The sequence below is a fragment of the Hippocampus comes genome, unplaced genomic scaffold (genome assembly GCF_001891065.2).
Source record: "Hippocampus comes isolate QL1 unplaced genomic scaffold, H_comes_QL1_v1.1 scaffold345, whole genome shotgun sequence".
Taxonomy (NCBI): Eukaryota; Metazoa; Chordata; class Actinopteri; order Syngnathiformes; family Syngnathidae; genus Hippocampus; species Hippocampus comes.
Genome location: NW_017805538.1, coordinates 701,275 through 717,793, shown reverse-complemented (window position 1 = coordinate 717,793; position 16,519 = coordinate 701,275). Strand labels below are relative to the sequence as shown.

Here is a 16,519-nt window from a genome sequence, read left to right as displayed (position 1 = left end):
ATAGCACTTGTCCTATGTTATGGTCACGAGTGAGTTGGAGCCTGTCCCAGCTGACTCTTCGGCAAGAGGTTTGGGCACATCCTGGACTGGTCGCCAGCAGGTCACACAAGTATTCAAACTCACATTCACACCCAGGGACAATTTCGTCTTATTTGAACCTAACATGCATGTTTTGGAATGCAGGAGGAAGTCTGAGTTAAGAAGAGCACATCCACATGCCGAATGGGGAAGCCACAGCCGCGATCTGACCTCTGGAACTCTCGACTGCAGATGTGTTCCTGGACCATTGTGCTGGCAGGTAGCTGCTGTTTATTACTTTTAAACTCAAACGAGGTGGGGTACAACGGAGAGAACAATAACAAAATGACAAATAAACGTTGTAGTTTGTGTGCATGCACATTCATCTCTAACATTTACTTCTCAAATCCACATACACGTCGGACATAATTGGACTTTCACCACATGGGAACTGTCGCAACCAAATATATTTTGCTTCCCATTCACAGAGTAAACCGAGTGGATTTTGTCTTACTTTGTCAAGTGTTTGTATTGGTTAAAACACACCCGCACCCACGCCCACAAACACAAGAAGACGCAAGATGTTTAAATATAGATATTTTATGTACATCCCACGACGAGAAAAAAAAAAACACGATATCCTTACACTGAGAATTCTGCATCGTCCTAAAGTTAAATAGTAATCTGGTACAAAATTACTACAATAAATAAACCTCATTTCGTTGCTTCGTTATTCACACATAGCAGTTGTACAAACAATAAATTACAAGCTCAGTGCTGTTTTTTTGCTGTTCAGCGAGAGGGCTTTCCTCAAAGGAAGAAGGTGTGTGTTTCAATGAGGTGAAGCGATGTTGCACGCGGCTCTGCAAATTGCTTTGAATACCAACGCATACATCGAGATCATCCGCCGTTCAAGAAGGTTTACATTGAGTTGATGAGTCGCAATGTGTGAAGCGGGGGTACACGCATACTGATTTTGAACATCCTGACCATTTTTTAAAAATATGAGCGACCCCACACGATGCGGAAAGATATCATGGCGGGTCTTCCATTCTCATATGCATCGTACTTGAGATCATCGACACTGCACAGCGCACGCACAACCATTTCTCCGCTGGTCAGGATTATCTCTCAGTGAGATCTGAAAACTGGGCTTTCGCTGACTTTGATTAGAAGTGGCGGAAAATATTCGCTCCCATTACCAGTATGTGTGCGCCCCGCTAAAAGGCAGTGCACACCAATGGAAATTTCCCAGTGTATTGTCTTTGTTTGCATTTTTACTATGACTCGCAATGCAGGTCAGCAGACGCACAAACGCGCGCACGTGCGCACACTTCAAAAATGAAGCAAAATAAGCAATGTGTCTTTCTCCTCCAAGAATGTCAATCTGCCAGTCATGGAGTCACGGTTACTTTACCCCCTCGGACATCAACACTCGTGTCGTGAGGAAGACGATTCTTCCTGAGCTATTGCAGAGCGAAGGAACTTCGAGAACCTGAGCAAGTCTCGACCACAGAATAGCTGATTCCCCGGCTTTTTGTCGTATGATTGTGCGGGATGGACAGAGTGTAAAGCACCACATACTGTATAAACACCGAATGTCTGGGTTTCCCCGTCCATTGTTGGTCAACATCGGCCCCTGTCCCTGGTTAACTGGATGGTCAAAGCGTTAAAGTCAGCCGGAGGGCGAATGACGTGTGTGAGACTTATTTGGGAGGATATAGCACTTGAACACACACACACACACACATGCGCAAACATACACACTCACACACACCAACAAAGACACAACATAAGACAAAATACATTTGGATGCTGAAACAAAGTTGAGTCACCAACACACGCGAAAAAAAGGGTCCACACTTAACTTGTGCTCTGCAACTGTGATTCTGAGACATTCTTCAAGCAGAGTCTCTGTGAGACTTGGTCCAACATTCACAGCCCTGATTAAGGTTCTAGATTATTTCTTCAAATCATCGGTCCATATTCCAACACGCAGCGCTTGCTACTTTTCTTGATCCACTTTACGTTGTCCTCCAAAGTCTTGTTCCCCCTCCCCGCTGCCATTTTAACATTTTCTCACAAGACAGTGTTTAAAAGCAGAGGGACGAGAATCCAGCAAACATCCCTTGGACAGTTTCCCACCCTGGTCCTTACACTGAACAGTCCTGCTCTGCCAACCAGTGTCACAAGTCCTGGAGCAGCTCATCCAAACTCCCGTCACCCATTGGGGTCCAGTCGGCGGTGTGGACAGAAAGGAAGCTGCCGTTGCCGTAGGAACCAGGATAGTAGGGGTGGGGGAGGATGTCGTGGCGCTACTGCGGGTGGTTCTGGTCGCGTCAGTTGTCGTGCCCCGTACGTGGGCCAAATTCAAGCTGGGGACAAGCAGCGCTGGCGGCTGCTGCGGAGTTGTTCGGCGCGGCATGAAGAAGCTGTAACGAACATCCAGGGGCTTTTTAGCATCTGTCGCTAGGATCTGGATGACCAAGGCTTCTTGAAGGGCCCCGGGGCCCATGCTGTGGAGCCATTCATCCCTTTGACTCCAGCCGCTGTAGTTGAGCACAGAGCCGTTGAGCGGAATGATCGTCTCGGAGGTGGAGATCATAAACTTGCCATTGAGGAGGTAATGTCCGCTGGGTTTCCGGAGGGCGAGGTAGGCGGTGTAGCGGGTCTGGTCCTTTGGCTTGTGCTGACGGACCTTGATGTGGGTGGAGCCTGCGGGGATCTTCACCACATCGGTGTAGCCCTTACTGTTTGTCAGGGTGAAAGTGGACATTGGGTGAGCTAGGCGGCAAACGGATATGACTCTGCAAACGATAGTCTTGGTGGTAATATAAACACACAACAGGCACGCGTACGGAAGTCGGCAATGAAAACTTGATGGGCTCACGTTGGTCATCTCAAGTAACTCTGTCCAAAATCGACATGAAATCCAAGTAAAAAGTGGCGGAGGATGGGTGACTTTGAAAGCATGGTCTCCCATGGGTTTCTTCCGATTTTTGTTCTTCCTAACTTTCATGCCACGTTACGGTCCGCATAAGTCTGCTCAATTGCGATGCACCAACTGCAAGCACGTATACCAAAGTCGATGTTTTTTTGCCCCGAGTCCGCAATTTTCTGCGCTCTTACCTTTTCTTGGTGAAGTTGCCCACAACCCGGATGCATCCTGTGCTGTCGCCGCCACATATACCACATTTGTCAAACTGAAGTTTGGAGCCTATGATGCCATCACAGCCTGTTCGCACGCACTTCCCCTTCACACACACCGAGCTGCTGTAAGGACGGCATTCGGTCCCGTCTATCACCTGAAAATGGAGAGTTTCGTTCACACCCCCCTTTGTTTGACTAATATATCCCAGCACCATTTTCCTTTTGCCAAAAGCTCACCCTGTGCGAGAACACCACGTAGTAACCGGTTCCTTTCGCTCTGCAGGTGAGTTTACACACATCTTTCGGGAGAACTCCAGCATATTTGGGCACCCACTCAACAAAGGTTTTCACCCCTTTGGGATCTGTTTGCGGGCCGTTGCGCACCTCACATTGCTCCTGCCGGAAACTCTTATCTAGAGGACGACAGCATAAAAAGAAATGTTAGGTCTCGTAGCGTGGTTAACTCCTATCCAAATACCGAATGCTGCACTCACTGGATGGTGGGCATGGTGTGACATTGCATGACCGGTAGATGGCTCTCTTCCCGGTGCAGTAACGCCCGTTGTTGCGCGGTGGAGGGTTGTTGCACAGCCGCTGGGCAAATTGCACTCCACCACCACACGTTCTGGTACATGAGCCCCAAGAGCCCCAAGAGCTCCAGCTGCCATGGTTGGACGACTGAGGAGAGAGGAAAGGCTCGGTCTTATCAAGCATTCTCCGCTCCCCTCGAATGGCAAAAATTTTCAAGTGGAGTCACTCCCTACCGAGTAATGCCTCTTGCGCGTTTTGTCCACACACTTGCCCTGCAAGCAGATGCGTCCCTTCCCGCAGGGTGTTCCCTCCACGGCCGGCAACTTCTTGGTCAGACACACCATCTGTCCCTGACGAATGACCGCACACCACAGCCGAGAGCACACGTCCATACCGGGACACACGGTGTATTCTGGTCCAAAAGCCAGGCGGCACTGGCGCACGGCGTCATAGCTCTGCCCCGGGAGCTCTTCGGGACCCAGCAGGGGCTGACGGGGCGAGTCAAGAAGACACTCGGCTGCAACAAGGCGGAGCGTCAAGCATAAGATGATGCCGGCGGAGCGTTACTTTGGTTTTCTGCCTTGTCTGGGTCTTCACGCTGTACATTATAGCCATGCTGAAGTAGGTTATATGATCTTTGGCTGAGCTATTACACATTCCTTGCTCATTGAGAGATACCGTGGGAGTTCGCATGGATGGAAGTTGCAGAAAGACAAGACGAATTTTATAGGTTCCTGGGAGTTTTCACTTTTAAAAACAATTCCACATGTGTGCTTCTGTTCACTCGAGAAGATTCTTGAACATCCTCACCATTGCCATCGTCAAAGAAGTCTGTGATGGTGGCCGAGGTACAGCGGCTCCAAGGTTTGGACGCATCAATGGAGGTGAGGATGGAAGACATGAGCCTCTTGTCGCTGTTCACGCCAAAACGCTCCTCGCAGAATTTGGAGTCATCGTGGGACAAACCCAGCAAATGGCCTGAGGCGGACGCGGAGAAAGGAATGGAAATGTTCACGCTCGACGGAAGCAAGAAATTATGCCACAGGTTTGCACATGCGGCAAGAATGAGAAAAGAAAACACAATGAGCCCTCGGGTGATACTCAGGTGATTTTCATTCAACAACCGCAGAGCTGCTGACAGATGAGCAAGCCCAAGCTCGTCTGCATCTCTGTTCGTGTCTTAACAACTGTAGCCATGCTTACCGATCTCATGCGCCACTGTGAATGCGGCGTGAAGCCCGTCATCCTCAATGACGGCGCAGCTTCTCTCTGGAGAGCAGATAGTGCCGACGTCTGCCATTCCCAGGGTGTCACAGGAGTGATGGCCGCAGAGGTCCTGCAAAGATGGTATACAAAGAATTTAAAGCAGCCCAAGGACTTGAGTGGCCCTTCAATGTTGGTTTCTTCAGACATCATTTGCCAGTCCCACAGTGTGACATCGATTCTCACACGCCCATGCAGAGGATTGATTGGTGTACTGATCGCTCCCCCCCCCCACCCCCCCACATCATGTCAGAGAGGAAATGGTATGTGTGCACACTTGAATGTAAGCAGACAGCCTTGCATGAGCGCAAAAAGTGGGGAGTGGGGGGGGGGGATAAAAAACAGGTGTGTCCCATGAAGATGAACCATTGTGTTAAGTGTTGCTGACAGGCCTGCTGGGTAGCAGCACGGAGGCTCTATGGGAAGGGTGTTTACCCGTTCCAGGTGGACCAGTTGGGAACAAACTGCCTTGTGTTATGCACTCACACTTGACTGACTGGGTGGGACCACAGCACACACACACACACACACACGCACACACACAGATGTACATGACTTCTGTTCATGCAAACAAATACAGTACATGTGCTTACAGGAAATGAACACGGATGAACATGTGCAATCCAGCAAAATAGAAACCGTGTTTGACAAGTACCTGCTGGACACACACATGGCCAATGAAGGGAAACTCGGGCCACTGAGTGCCCTCTCCTCTCATTATTTGCAGCCAAGCACAGTGGTTGTTTTGAATCTAACGATGGGAGTGTAGAGAAAGTTTCTGACACTCTTTCACCCCATTACTTTTCTATTTGTTTCCTCACCGAAGCCATCCAAGACCACGGGGTGAAAGCTTGTGTTTTCAGAACCAAGTGGGGATCAAAAGAAGAAAAATAGAAACTTGGCTTGTTTTTACTCCCAAGAATGTTTTCCCTTTGGAAAGAGACAAGGGAGAAAAGCAAAATGGTCATAAAAGAGAAACAAATGAAAGGAAGTTGACCAAGGAATGGGGCTGGGGAGATGCCGGAAATGAAAGAGAGGTACCGGGTCGGTGGGTGGATAGCGGCATAGAGTTACGGAGGGATTGGCAGAAATAACAGGGGAGCAGGTGGCAGGCTGGATGAGAAAGTCGGGCGGGTTGTGTGCCGACGCGTGAGAGCCGGACTGAGATTTGAGTTAAACAAACAGCCAACCAGACGCACATGTTAAAAGTCTGAGTAAGCTACTGATGTCATGACTCCATCGAGTGGAGACCACCGCCAAAGTTGAACTTTCACCATTTGGCTGCGCGCAACAATATATGTGCGGAAAATGCTGTACTTCCTTCAAGGGGAGTGGAAGTTGGAGGAGAGAAGTTGTTTTTCTTGGCGAACAAACAAAAGGAGAAAACCTCCTCAGCGAAGCCTATAGACTAACTCGATATAGGGATGCACCGGGACACTTTGAGTGGAAGTCAAACTGCGCGGCTTGACGGACTTTGGAAAGAAGCGTAGCTAAAATTCACTGATGCATCAAGGTGAGCTGAGGGCGAGGTCCATGCGGTGTGCCCGCCGGCCAGGCTCGAGGCTTTGGGCTCCAGGCGCTGTCTGCAGGTCGTCAACAGATGCCAGACGAAGTATAACGTGTGAAATATCAAGAACAGCTAAAACAAATAGAGGGGCCGTCTGCGACGGCGGCAAGAGCTGGGAAATGTACACTGTGATGTAGACAAAAACTCACGGACGTGGTGGGTTGCGGGTTTGTCAAGTGCACAGGAAAGGGAGGAGTCGCCGCCGCACGTGCAAATTCCATGTAAAAGGTTAAATGACATAACTATGTGGCTAAAGTCAGCAGGCGTGCAAGGCAGGGTCAGACTTTGTACATTTAAGGATCGGTCGGTATGCACCCAGGGCATGCCATAATATCGCACGTTTTTTTGGCTTTTACTGCCATGCTACAGTTGATCCCAAAGACGTCCCAATTTTTTGGGGGTCTGTTTGTGACTCTTGAGATAACATCTCACAACTGACCGGACTCTGACATGTCTCGGGATGATTGCAAGCACTCGCAGGCAACGTCCAGCCAAATATCGGAGCGATATGTGAAAGAAAACAGGAGCGACGTTCATCTCTGTCCACATTTTTCAGTTTTCATTTTCATTCGATTGGTGGGCGAGCTGGAGCCTATTTCAACTGACTTTGGGGTATGCGCTGGGGTACGAACTGGTCAGCGGCCATTTGCAGGGCCCATATGAACACACCTATGTGCAATTTAGTCTGCTCAATGAACCCAACATTCATCATTTAAAATGTATTTATTGTATTCTTTCACACGTAGGCCTCTGTTTTACTCGCTATTTTTTGAAGAAAAAAAAAAACTCATTTGAAACAGTAGAAGACACTACAGCCAAAATCTACAGGAAAAATGAAACGGCCAGAGGGAGACTATTGAGAAATGGTTCAAATGTCCTCTCTCACATGCTGAAATTATTTGATTTCTTTTTTCACCCACAATGCAGCTGGCCACAAGACACCTGAGCCAAATGCAGTTATTTCCTGGCAGTGCTCTTTCAAGGGAAACAGTAACCTTGTGCTTGTGCATTCCTGTTTGACTCACGACTTTCCTGCAGCGTTGAGATGTGCAGGTCTGCCCATCATGTTGATTGACAGGCTAAAGTGACGACAATTTTAGTGCTCAGACGACAGACGAGAATTCATCAGGATGGGCTTTTTGAGGTAAACAGGTCAAAAGTTAAATTGGTGAAATGATTTTTTTGGACTTTTGAAGGGCATGGCCCAAAATTGCGGCGGCAAAAGACATGGATTTGATCATAACAACAGTGTTCTGCTTCCAGGGCATGTGGGGGTTCACCTGCTTCTTGGGGTTCAGCTGTGAAGAAACTGAAAAGGTTCCATACAAATTTACAGGTGTTGAAACTTGACATCCAGACATGCACTGGAGGGAAAAAAAATCTAACCAATGTTGCTTGTTTTTTTTTTTTTTTTTTTTATGGATAATAGAGCAATGCCACCAGGACTTTTAGGGCCATGGTGTGTTCTTATGCCTTCAAGGCATCGCTTCATCTCTTTTTCTGTGCCAAAGGGCCACCGCCTACAAACACCGGTCACCTATGCGGGCTTGCTCAAGCAGGTGGAGCGTCAACACCGCTTGTCGGCGGTTATCAACCGACTTTTGACACCCTTGCCAATTAATGACGGCACCAATCCAGCACATGCACCCTTTAGAAATCCAAAGTCCCACTCTGGATGTTTGCTTCAAGAGCAGGAAGGTGTGGCTGTGTGGGAGACATTGCGTGAAAGAAAGGGGTCAATTAGTGCGGTCTCCATACGGTCTGTGTTTGTTTTTCTGACAGCCTCAGCTGACAGATGCTGTAAAAGTAACCAGGAAAAATGTGCAGACTGGAGTGATGAGAAGATAATACAAGGCTGGGGAGACTGCCTCATTAAGTCTCTGTGGATTTTTTAGGGATGTTTCTGGCACCCTGCAGCTAATTTAAAAATTCCCGGGAATTTTTTTTGTCTGCAAAGCCTGCATGCAAATGCCTCTGGTCTCAGTCCCTGAGGCTTGAATGCTGTCAGGGGACTGGGAGGGTAGGCTAGAGACAGAGGAGTCTGCCCAGAAAAACACCGCACGCAGGAAATACAGTTTTTATGGCTGGTGCACAGATGCTGAGCAACGTAAAGCACACAAAATTCACCACACAGAGGAAGACAGGAAGGGGTGACGGGGCACGTTGGAAGCAGGTTCTCCAGACTGGGACTCAAAGGGTCAACCAATATGACAGCTCATGGTCAACATGATCACTCGCTTTGGTCACCATGTGTGTCCCTTACGCATTGAGTCACAAGGAAACGAACTGGACGTGTCAGCAACTTTCATGTTTGTGCAAATGCGCAACGTGTCACGCAGCGGGGAAGCAGAAGCAGCTGCCTGCCATCGAAATCAAAACAAGCCATCGGATGGCGTCACTCCGTTGCCTTGGCATCGCACCTGGGCGCTAAGCTGCTGCGCGGGCTGGAGGACGAGTGGCCCGGCGCCGCGAGACGCGATGCCAAGCGAAGGAAGTTTGTTTACCTGCCTAGTGAAGAGGATGGCGGCGTCGTGGTGGTGTTGGTGGTCGTCGTCGAGCGGGTTTTGCTGGTTCTGCCACTTGCAGAAGCTCTTGAGAGTTGCCGCCGCGTTCTTGGACACTTCCAGCCCTTTGTCTTTGTCGGTGACAGTGGTGACTTTCACCACGGACAGCCGGATGGGGTTCTCGATGCTGGCGTGCCCGTACAGCTTGGAGGCGATGGAGGCCAGCGTGAGCAGATAGTGGTTTAAGTCCTTGCCGTACTTTTTCGTCATGGTTTCATCCGCCACCAGAAGAAGCTCCACGTGTCTGGCGCGAGAGACCGACCTCCTGCGCCGCATGAGGCTGTCGGCAGCCGCAAGTCGAACAAGCCGGCTCAGCCATCCTCGCCTGTGCGCGCCCAGATCATCCACAGAGAATCTCTCTCTGGCCGTCCTCGTCCTCCCGCCGCGACTTTTGAGCCGACTTTTCCCCGCCGCGTGCCTGCGTCCTCTGCGCCCGTCGCGCGTCCCGCAGCTCTCGCGGCCGTCGCGCGCGGCTTCGAATGTGAAGCTCTCGCGCGTGAACACGTGGAGGGCGTGTTCCGCGTCCTTGTCCTGCAGAGCGCGCGCGTCGAGCTCGTGTCCCTTGGCCCGGACGATCGGCGTGACGGCGTAGCGCACGCCGTGCACGGCGAAGAAGCCTTCGAGACCTCCGCCGCAGAGGTTGAAGACGGCCAGGGACTCCGGGTTGGTGTTCACAGTTCCGCGGTACACGCAGTCCCGCTGCAAAGACTCCGCGCTGCCTCCCATCATAGCGAGGACATACTGGGGGCTCAAGTGATGCGACAGCACCGACTCATCACGCTCCATGTCCAGCTGAAAGCGACTCCCATCCAGGTAGATCAGATAACCCGCCTTCCCCCCTCCGTTATAGATCCGGTCAACAGTTCGCACGACCCCATCTGTCCTCCTGGCTGGTGTGAGCAGCGAGTCGTTCGCAGGTGGGAGATAGAAACCTTGGAAAACGGAGACCCCGGCACCGGGTTCCAAGTCCAACAGCACGCCCAGCAACAGCAGACGGAACCAAAGCATGCCGTCGGCCGCAGCACCAATGAGCCTCACCATTGTTCATTCCACACAGTGAGGCATCGACGTTGTCCGACTTAGGAACGTTCCGTGGACAAGCTGAGGAGGCAACTTATTTGCTGGTCCAAAACGCCCATCCTGCCCATGTCCTGTAAAACGGCGTCAACAAAAGCAGTGATAGGAGCAGGGATGGAGAGGGAATGTCGTAGCACGAACTCCGCGCAGGCTGGGCTGAACTTGGGAGAACAACATCACAAAGTTTGCTCTTAATAGGACACAGCTGAAAAGTCCTGCCCCCTTTGCGCTCAATCACCACTCCTCCACCCCCACCCCCTTTCGCTCGAGCTCTCTTCCGCAAATCACTCAAGTGCTGAGAGGAGAGAGAGTGGAGAGGAGTCCGAACAATGCTCCGACCGGAGGATCAACGTCTCAGGCTTCCAGTATCCCTCACAGACACTCTCAGTCCCCAGCGGCGCAAGAGTCACCCAAACACTTGATAAATTACGAACTGATGAATGAATGTTTTCCCCATCTGGTTTGGGGTGTAACAGCATCATCGTGCTCAGCAAAACAGCCATCTCACGACGCTGTTTTAACGCAACTAAATAAAAATGTGCCTGTTATTTTTAACCTTTGCAGCTCGACTTTTTAAATCATTCAAGATGTTCCATTGCGACTTAAATGGCCAATTTCAGGAAACCAGAAAGCGTTAGATAATTTATGGTTGTTCCATGAATAAGAAGTTATTGTTCTCGTGGGAGATGTTAACGGCATAGAGGCCAATGTCCGAGAGGAAGGAGAGAGGGAGGCAGTCTGTGAATGTGCATTCAATAGTAGCCGTCCTGTTGCACTCGAAAACGTGACAAAACAGGTGTGGGTTTGTACGTGGCTTGTGCAGGTGTGTGACGGAGCCTGCAAATGCCCTGAATTAGGAAAACTGGTGACGTGGTGCCAGTTGGGATGATGTGAGACGCGCTGTGTGGTCACAGAGCATTAGCTGTACACGCCTCACTGGAGATCAAGTCCCCCACTCACAAATTAGGAGCTTGAGTGTGGACTTTCTTAATCACTTTAAAGGACACACAAAGCAATTGACCCCTGCCCCTTGCTTTTTTTTTTTTTTTGGTACAATTTGAAGCATTTTCCGGGGGTCTTAACATGTTTGTGACATGCTCAAATTGCCCACAGCAGCTGCTCTTATGGCCCAATTATTTTTATACAAGCAATTTAAAAAGTCCATTTCCCATTAAATGTCTCCTTGAACAGATCTGCGCTGCTGCTCATTTGCTGAGTCACCAATGGAGGCCTGCAACATGCAGAATGAGGCTTCAGTCGGGAGCATCACAACTTCCAGTGCTTGTATTACCTTACCTCTGTGTTGAATTAAGCGAAGAGAGCCCATGTAGATTGGCATCCTAATCTGGAGCCCAACCTGTGCATGTCTGACTGGAAAGTTTCAGGGCGAGGGTGTGAGCAGCAAGCGCAGTCAAACACGGAACACCGCGTGGTGCCACTGCAAGCTTTGCCGACCGCATACAAAACCTCAGAGAAAGCATTCTGCCTCTGTCCAAAATCCGTGGCAAGCGGGGAGTCTTTGCATCAATACTCTTTTAAAGTTGTGATTTTGTTAACCTTTAGATATGTGTAGCTGTAGCAGCAGCAACCTAATCTCATGCGCGCAGACAGACACGTTTATATGACATGTTACAATTGGGGGTCACGGTGTTTTTGCTCTGATTTTATTCAGCTCTTGGCCACCGCGGTGGTTCCAGTATCAAGGTAAAAGGCATGTCCAATTCACTGAGATGTTACGCAATCTACCCCTCAACGGCAATCCTGCCGCCACCATTATCCATCTCTGTTTTATCCTCCGGTCTTGTCTCGAGTCCCCCGCTGCTGATGTTTGATCATCACATGAAACTGTCAAGTGTATTAGCCGCAGTCAGTAAAAGTCGTTTGTAAAGCCGAAGCAAATAGGAGCTTTGTGCGATTGAGGATGTTTGATCAGGTTGCTATGATGACAGCCAGATGTGTGTGTGTGTGTGTGTGTGTGTGTGTGTGTACATGTGGAGAGGTACTATACACAAACACACTTTGGCTCGAATCCCTACAATGGTCGCTCCCTCCCTCGATTAGTATTTCACACTCACCCATTGGATGACATCTAATCCCAATCATCTGAGATGGAGATTGTATGCCAAATCAACCATATGGACATAAACCGTCAACGCTACCCACCAGCCCCCCTCCCACACACACACACACACACACACACACACATTAACCCGCAGGCTGCACACGGCCCATCGCCGAAACAACTATCGAGGGCCTCCACGTGCCATGCCACGTGTATGGAAGCAGCCCGCCACTTACCGGGACTGAAAAAGGAGAGAATCCAATACGGCTCATTGACAAGCCGATCCTTTTACATAACCGCCAAGCTCTGTTTGTAAGTGGTGCTGTCAGAACTCCCTTACCCGCCCCAGCTACTCTGAAATAAACACATGCACTCTCTCCAACCTGCTTTCATGATTGCTAAAACCATAATTTGCATAAGGATGAAAATTGTATGAGGGGCACTACACTTACAGAAGAATGGCTCAACTGAGTTAACACATCTTCTCCTGCTGTTCCAAGCCTCTGTTCACTTGGCATTGGGCAGCGAGGGTGGGACTGTAGGCTGCATTTCTAGTCACTGTCTCAGGTCTTCTTGCATCTCAAATTGAGGACACACACTTCAAATGAAGAACATGGCATGCACTCTTTTATTCATGTATATGCATTGATTCTACGCGCAAATAAGGAAGAGCTGAAAAAAACTGCAATTTTTCTCTCTCTCTCCCTCTCTCTTAAACACACACTCGCACACAAAATTTCTGTGTCATATATTATAACATCACATCACAATGGTTCAGCAATTACAGCCTGTTTATATAGATTTCCAATATTCCTTCACATTTGGAGTCACAATCACAGTAGTTAATGGCGATTTAAACATTCTAGTCAGTTTTAGAGTACAACAACACAGTAGAATACGAGAAGTGTCAGTAAGACCTTTTTGGAATAAAGCAACACAAAAAAACAACAAATCTGGCAGTCTTTCAATCGCACATCAAAACTACCTTCATGTCAATGGAGTGGTGGGATATTGTTCAATTAACGGTTGGCTTCTTAACCTCCATTTGTTTGAGCTTTGCAGAAATCGCACATCGAAGTTTTGATTCAGAGTAAAAAATAAATAAAATAAAAAGAGTGAGTGAAGCACTTCATACTTGGGCAACCATTGCATGAGACAGATACAAAACCTACAGCACAAAATAAGGCATTTAAAGCAGGACGTGTCCAAATAAAGTAGGATTCAAAACTTCTTGGCTGTATCTTCAATTCAACTGAATGTAAAAAGTGAGGCATAAGATATTATGGAGAAAAAAAAAATGAAGGTTTTCCCGTGAGACACATTCAGACTTCACAGAAGTGATCTTCATGGTCCAGTCAGTCGACTGGTGATGCATGACGTCGGGCATTTGTCGGCAGCAAAATGTCCAACTTCATCACCAAATTTGTAGAAATGAACCCAAAGAACTCATAAACAATGCATGCTTCAGACAACAAAGTGTATGCAGGAAAGTGGTTAAAATTGCACGATTGTCTGTGTCTCATGTGTTGTCTTGTATTATTTTGTCATTTTATGTGAACTTTTCTTTTGATGGCGGCGCGGGCACCCGCAGCGGCTCCTCTTGTTGCATGTTGTCTTGAGAGGGAAGAAATTTCATCTGTGCACATTTGACAATAAAGTTGTACTTGATACTTGACTTGCTACTTTTTCATGTTAAGATGCTATAAAGGTAAAGAAAAGACAGCGATATGTTTCATTCTCATGTCCCAAAACCACTGACCTGCTTCTCGGCTGCTTAATTTTCAGCAAGTATGGCAATAACTGCATTGTGCTATGTAAGTCATACCTGTGCAAGAGTCTTACCCATTCGGGAAAATAACATATGTGCTAACATTCTTCCATTCCCCCCTAACAAGAAAAGCAAACGGCTTTGAAGAAGTTTCATTGTTGATTCTCAACTAATCAATCGCCAGACCGCACTCTCTTTAATCATATCTGCATGGCTTCAGTGCATCAGGAACCGCTGCTAAGCCACGTGATCCTCAACGATGTGGCCAATTAGTTCTCTCGGCTTCTCGCTCAAGGGACAAGCAAGGCTGTAGGTGGCGGAGTTGTCGGGATGGTGCTAGAAGGGTTGCTGCGAGTTTGTGGTGGGTTTGCACAGCCTGTGGAAGCGCTATGGGGTGGTGGAAGCACACAAAATAAATATACGTCAAGAACATTTGGGCCCAAGGAGCACAAGCTACCGAAGGATCAGTTAGAACCTGTGTGAGGGTGCCAGGCATAATGGCGAGTGCGTAGATGGCCCAGATGGGGAGCAGAGACACGGAGGACAGGGTGAGGAGCCAGCCGAGTGCTGTTGCCCAATCTGGGGCCACCAAGCCTTTCCCCAAGCTCAACGGAGACCAACAGACCAAAGAGAACAGGAAGGTCGCCTGCATGTCACACAACGGAAGATTTGACATCAATGAACGAAGGGGAACAAATACCTTCAAAAGATGGATGGACTGGATGGACATTGTGATTCACGGCACGTCACTTACAGTGCACACGGCTGGCGTCAAGTATTTCCAGCACAGCTTGAAGAGAAGCAGGGGCTTGTGGCCGGTCATGTCCTTGATGTTTGAACAAAAGCGCTCGGCACCTGGGTGCAAAAAAAAAAAAAAAAAGGAGTGGTTATGGTGAGTGAGTGAAATTAAAAGCAAGACGTGTATTTTCTGTAATTCAAGAAAGCACTGAGCTCTGGCTAGTTAGTGATGAACCACCCCCACTGACTGACATAGCTTCATAACTTTTTTTGTTCTCCTCACACGGCCCCAAGTTGAAGCTCCCCTGACAGTGACGAGAAATTCACCAGACGTTTTATTGTCGTGACTGTCACAGCCAAATAAGTAGCAAACAATGTCATGGAAGTAAAATTGCGATGGAATTCCCCCTCAAACTTTTTCTGCTCAACGCCAGGGCTACGTTCACCTACTGCTGAGAGCGTTGGAAAAAAAAAAGCATACACTCCTAATATTGCTCTTAATCAGTATCCCCCGCGAGGGCACTTCTCTTTTAATTTCAGCCTGAACTGACACAGCAGAGCATGTTCTTGCACATTTGGGATCTAAATGGTTGATTCCACCATGTCAAGAGTTGTTTTTAAAAAAAATGTTCCCTGGGGCCACTAGACTGTGAAGGCGAGGGGGCGGGTGCAAGGGGCTGATTGAAGGTCCGGAGGAGACAGACAAGAGCCTGGCTTTGAGCCAGTCTCCTTGCACCAGAGGGGAAGCTACGGCCATGTTCGGTCTACTGACTCTTGAGTGGAATGTCCATGGAAAGGAGGAAGTGGAAAGCTCGAGTGTGTGAATAATTTAATCACAAAAACTGTTTTTATGTCATTCTGCTCCCTGCTCTGCCACGTGTTTTAGGTTGAATTTTCAACAATCCGGACTTAAAACGCATGAGCGCACAAAACATGTGACTATGTTTCCTACCGTAGATCCAGCCAATTGCAATAGACTGGAAGATGGAGAGAAGCAGTAGGCTGGCTCCACTGCAGGAGAAATGATCATATATCTGGAACACATACAGACCACCCTGCATCGCCGGCAGGAAGACAAAGACACACACACACGCACACGCACGCACACACACACACACACACACACACACACACAAAGTGGACTACTCAATGTCATGAAATTTAAAGTGCCAGGTTAGTTCAACGCGTTCACACAGAGGTCATGTTACCGGCGTCACCATAATCAGCCCGATCAAGAAGCATACGAGGCAGATAAAGAGCAGCAGCAACTCTCTGCGGTAGCCGCGTCTGATCAGATGGGGGTACAAGTCGGTCACAGATGTCATCAGTGCCTCCAGACTCACAAACTACACCCCAGAAAAAAAGATTTCAGACAATAATTTGCTTAAGGAGCTTCATAGCACAGAGAGCGTGTGTGTGCGTGTGTGTTTATGTGTGTGCGTGCGTTACCCACCTGTGTGTCCAGCCCCAGCATGATGATCATAAGGAAGAAACAGATGGCCCAAAGTTGGGGAAGAGGCATCATGGCTACAGCTCTGGGGAAAGCGATGAAGGCCAGGCCGGGCCCTGTGATGACACAAATAATGAGAACATATCGAACTTTAAAATAAATCTAAAGCTTCAACGAGTTAATCCTCTGAAGGTGACTGAAATGAGGTCTGCTAAGGTGCACTAACGGCTCATGTGATATGCAACTGTGAAATATAATGAGAGTTCCGACTGTGAAAATCGTTTACTTTGAGGCAAATGGACCTTTGTTCTACGCACCAAACATAAAGCAG

At 48.5% G+C, this 16,519-nt stretch overlaps 2 protein-coding genes and 1 long non-coding RNA gene across 6 annotated transcripts in view; all 3 read right to left on the bottom strand.

Moving 5' to 3' along the window:
- Positions 1-380: 380 nt before the first annotated feature.
- adamts5 (ADAM metallopeptidase with thrombospondin type 1 motif, 5 (aggrecanase-2)) lies at positions 381-11,470 on the bottom strand. The gene is made up of 8 exons (XM_019878531.1): positions 9,034-11,470; positions 4,903-5,035; positions 4,510-4,677; positions 3,933-4,216; positions 3,663-3,846; positions 3,406-3,581; positions 3,148-3,323; positions 381-2,768 (listed from the first exon to the last, which is right to left on the bottom strand). The coding sequence occupies exons 1-8, from the start codon at positions 10,132-10,134 to the stop codon at positions 2,087-2,089; spliced, it is 2,904 nt and encodes a 967-aa protein (XP_019734090.1). The 5' UTR covers positions 10,135-11,470; the 3' UTR covers positions 381-2,086.
- Positions 11,471-11,841: 371 nt separating this feature from the next.
- On the bottom strand, positions 11,842-13,781 carry LOC109520861 (uncharacterized). The gene is made up of 2 exons (XR_002169248.1): positions 12,679-13,781; positions 11,842-12,586 (listed from the first exon to the last, which is right to left on the bottom strand). It is a non-coding gene; the product is annotated as an uncharacterized LOC109520861 (long non-coding RNA).
- A 269-nt stretch (positions 13,782-14,050) lies between these two features.
- Positions 14,051-16,519, bottom strand: part of LOC109520925 (sodium- and chloride-dependent GABA transporter 2-like) — a 28,681-nt gene continuing 26,212 nt past the window's right edge. For all 4 annotated transcript variants that reach the window (XM_019878536.1, XM_019878534.1, XM_019878535.1 and 1 more), the window contains exons 10-16: positions 16,192-16,304; positions 15,947-16,084; positions 15,691-15,793; positions 14,755-14,855; positions 14,476-14,646; positions 14,346-14,387; positions 14,051-14,264 (exon numbers count right to left, since the gene is read on the bottom strand). In XM_019878536.1, coding sequence (XP_019734095.1) covers positions 14,238-14,264; positions 14,346-14,387; positions 14,476-14,646; positions 14,755-14,855; positions 15,691-15,793; positions 15,947-16,084; positions 16,192-16,304 — 695 coding nt within the window. In that variant the 3' untranslated portion in view covers positions 14,051-14,237. The remainder of the gene's footprint in view (positions 14,265-14,345; positions 14,388-14,475; positions 14,647-14,754; positions 14,856-15,690; positions 15,794-15,946; positions 16,085-16,191; positions 16,305-16,519) is intronic.

Coding starts and splice junctions, on each gene's coding strand:
- adamts5 (XM_019878531.1), bottom strand. CDS start 10,134: ATGGTGAGGCTCATTGGTGCTGCGGCCGACGGCATGCTTTGGTTCCGT. Junction 3,582..3,662: donor CACACCATGCCCACCATCCA/GTGAGTGCAGCA, acceptor GTCGTCCTCTAG/ATAAGAGTTTCCGGCAGGAG. Junction 3,324..3,405: donor ACGTGGTGTTCTCGCACAGG/GTGAGCTTTTGG, acceptor CTCCATTTTCAG/GTGATAGACGGGACCGAATG.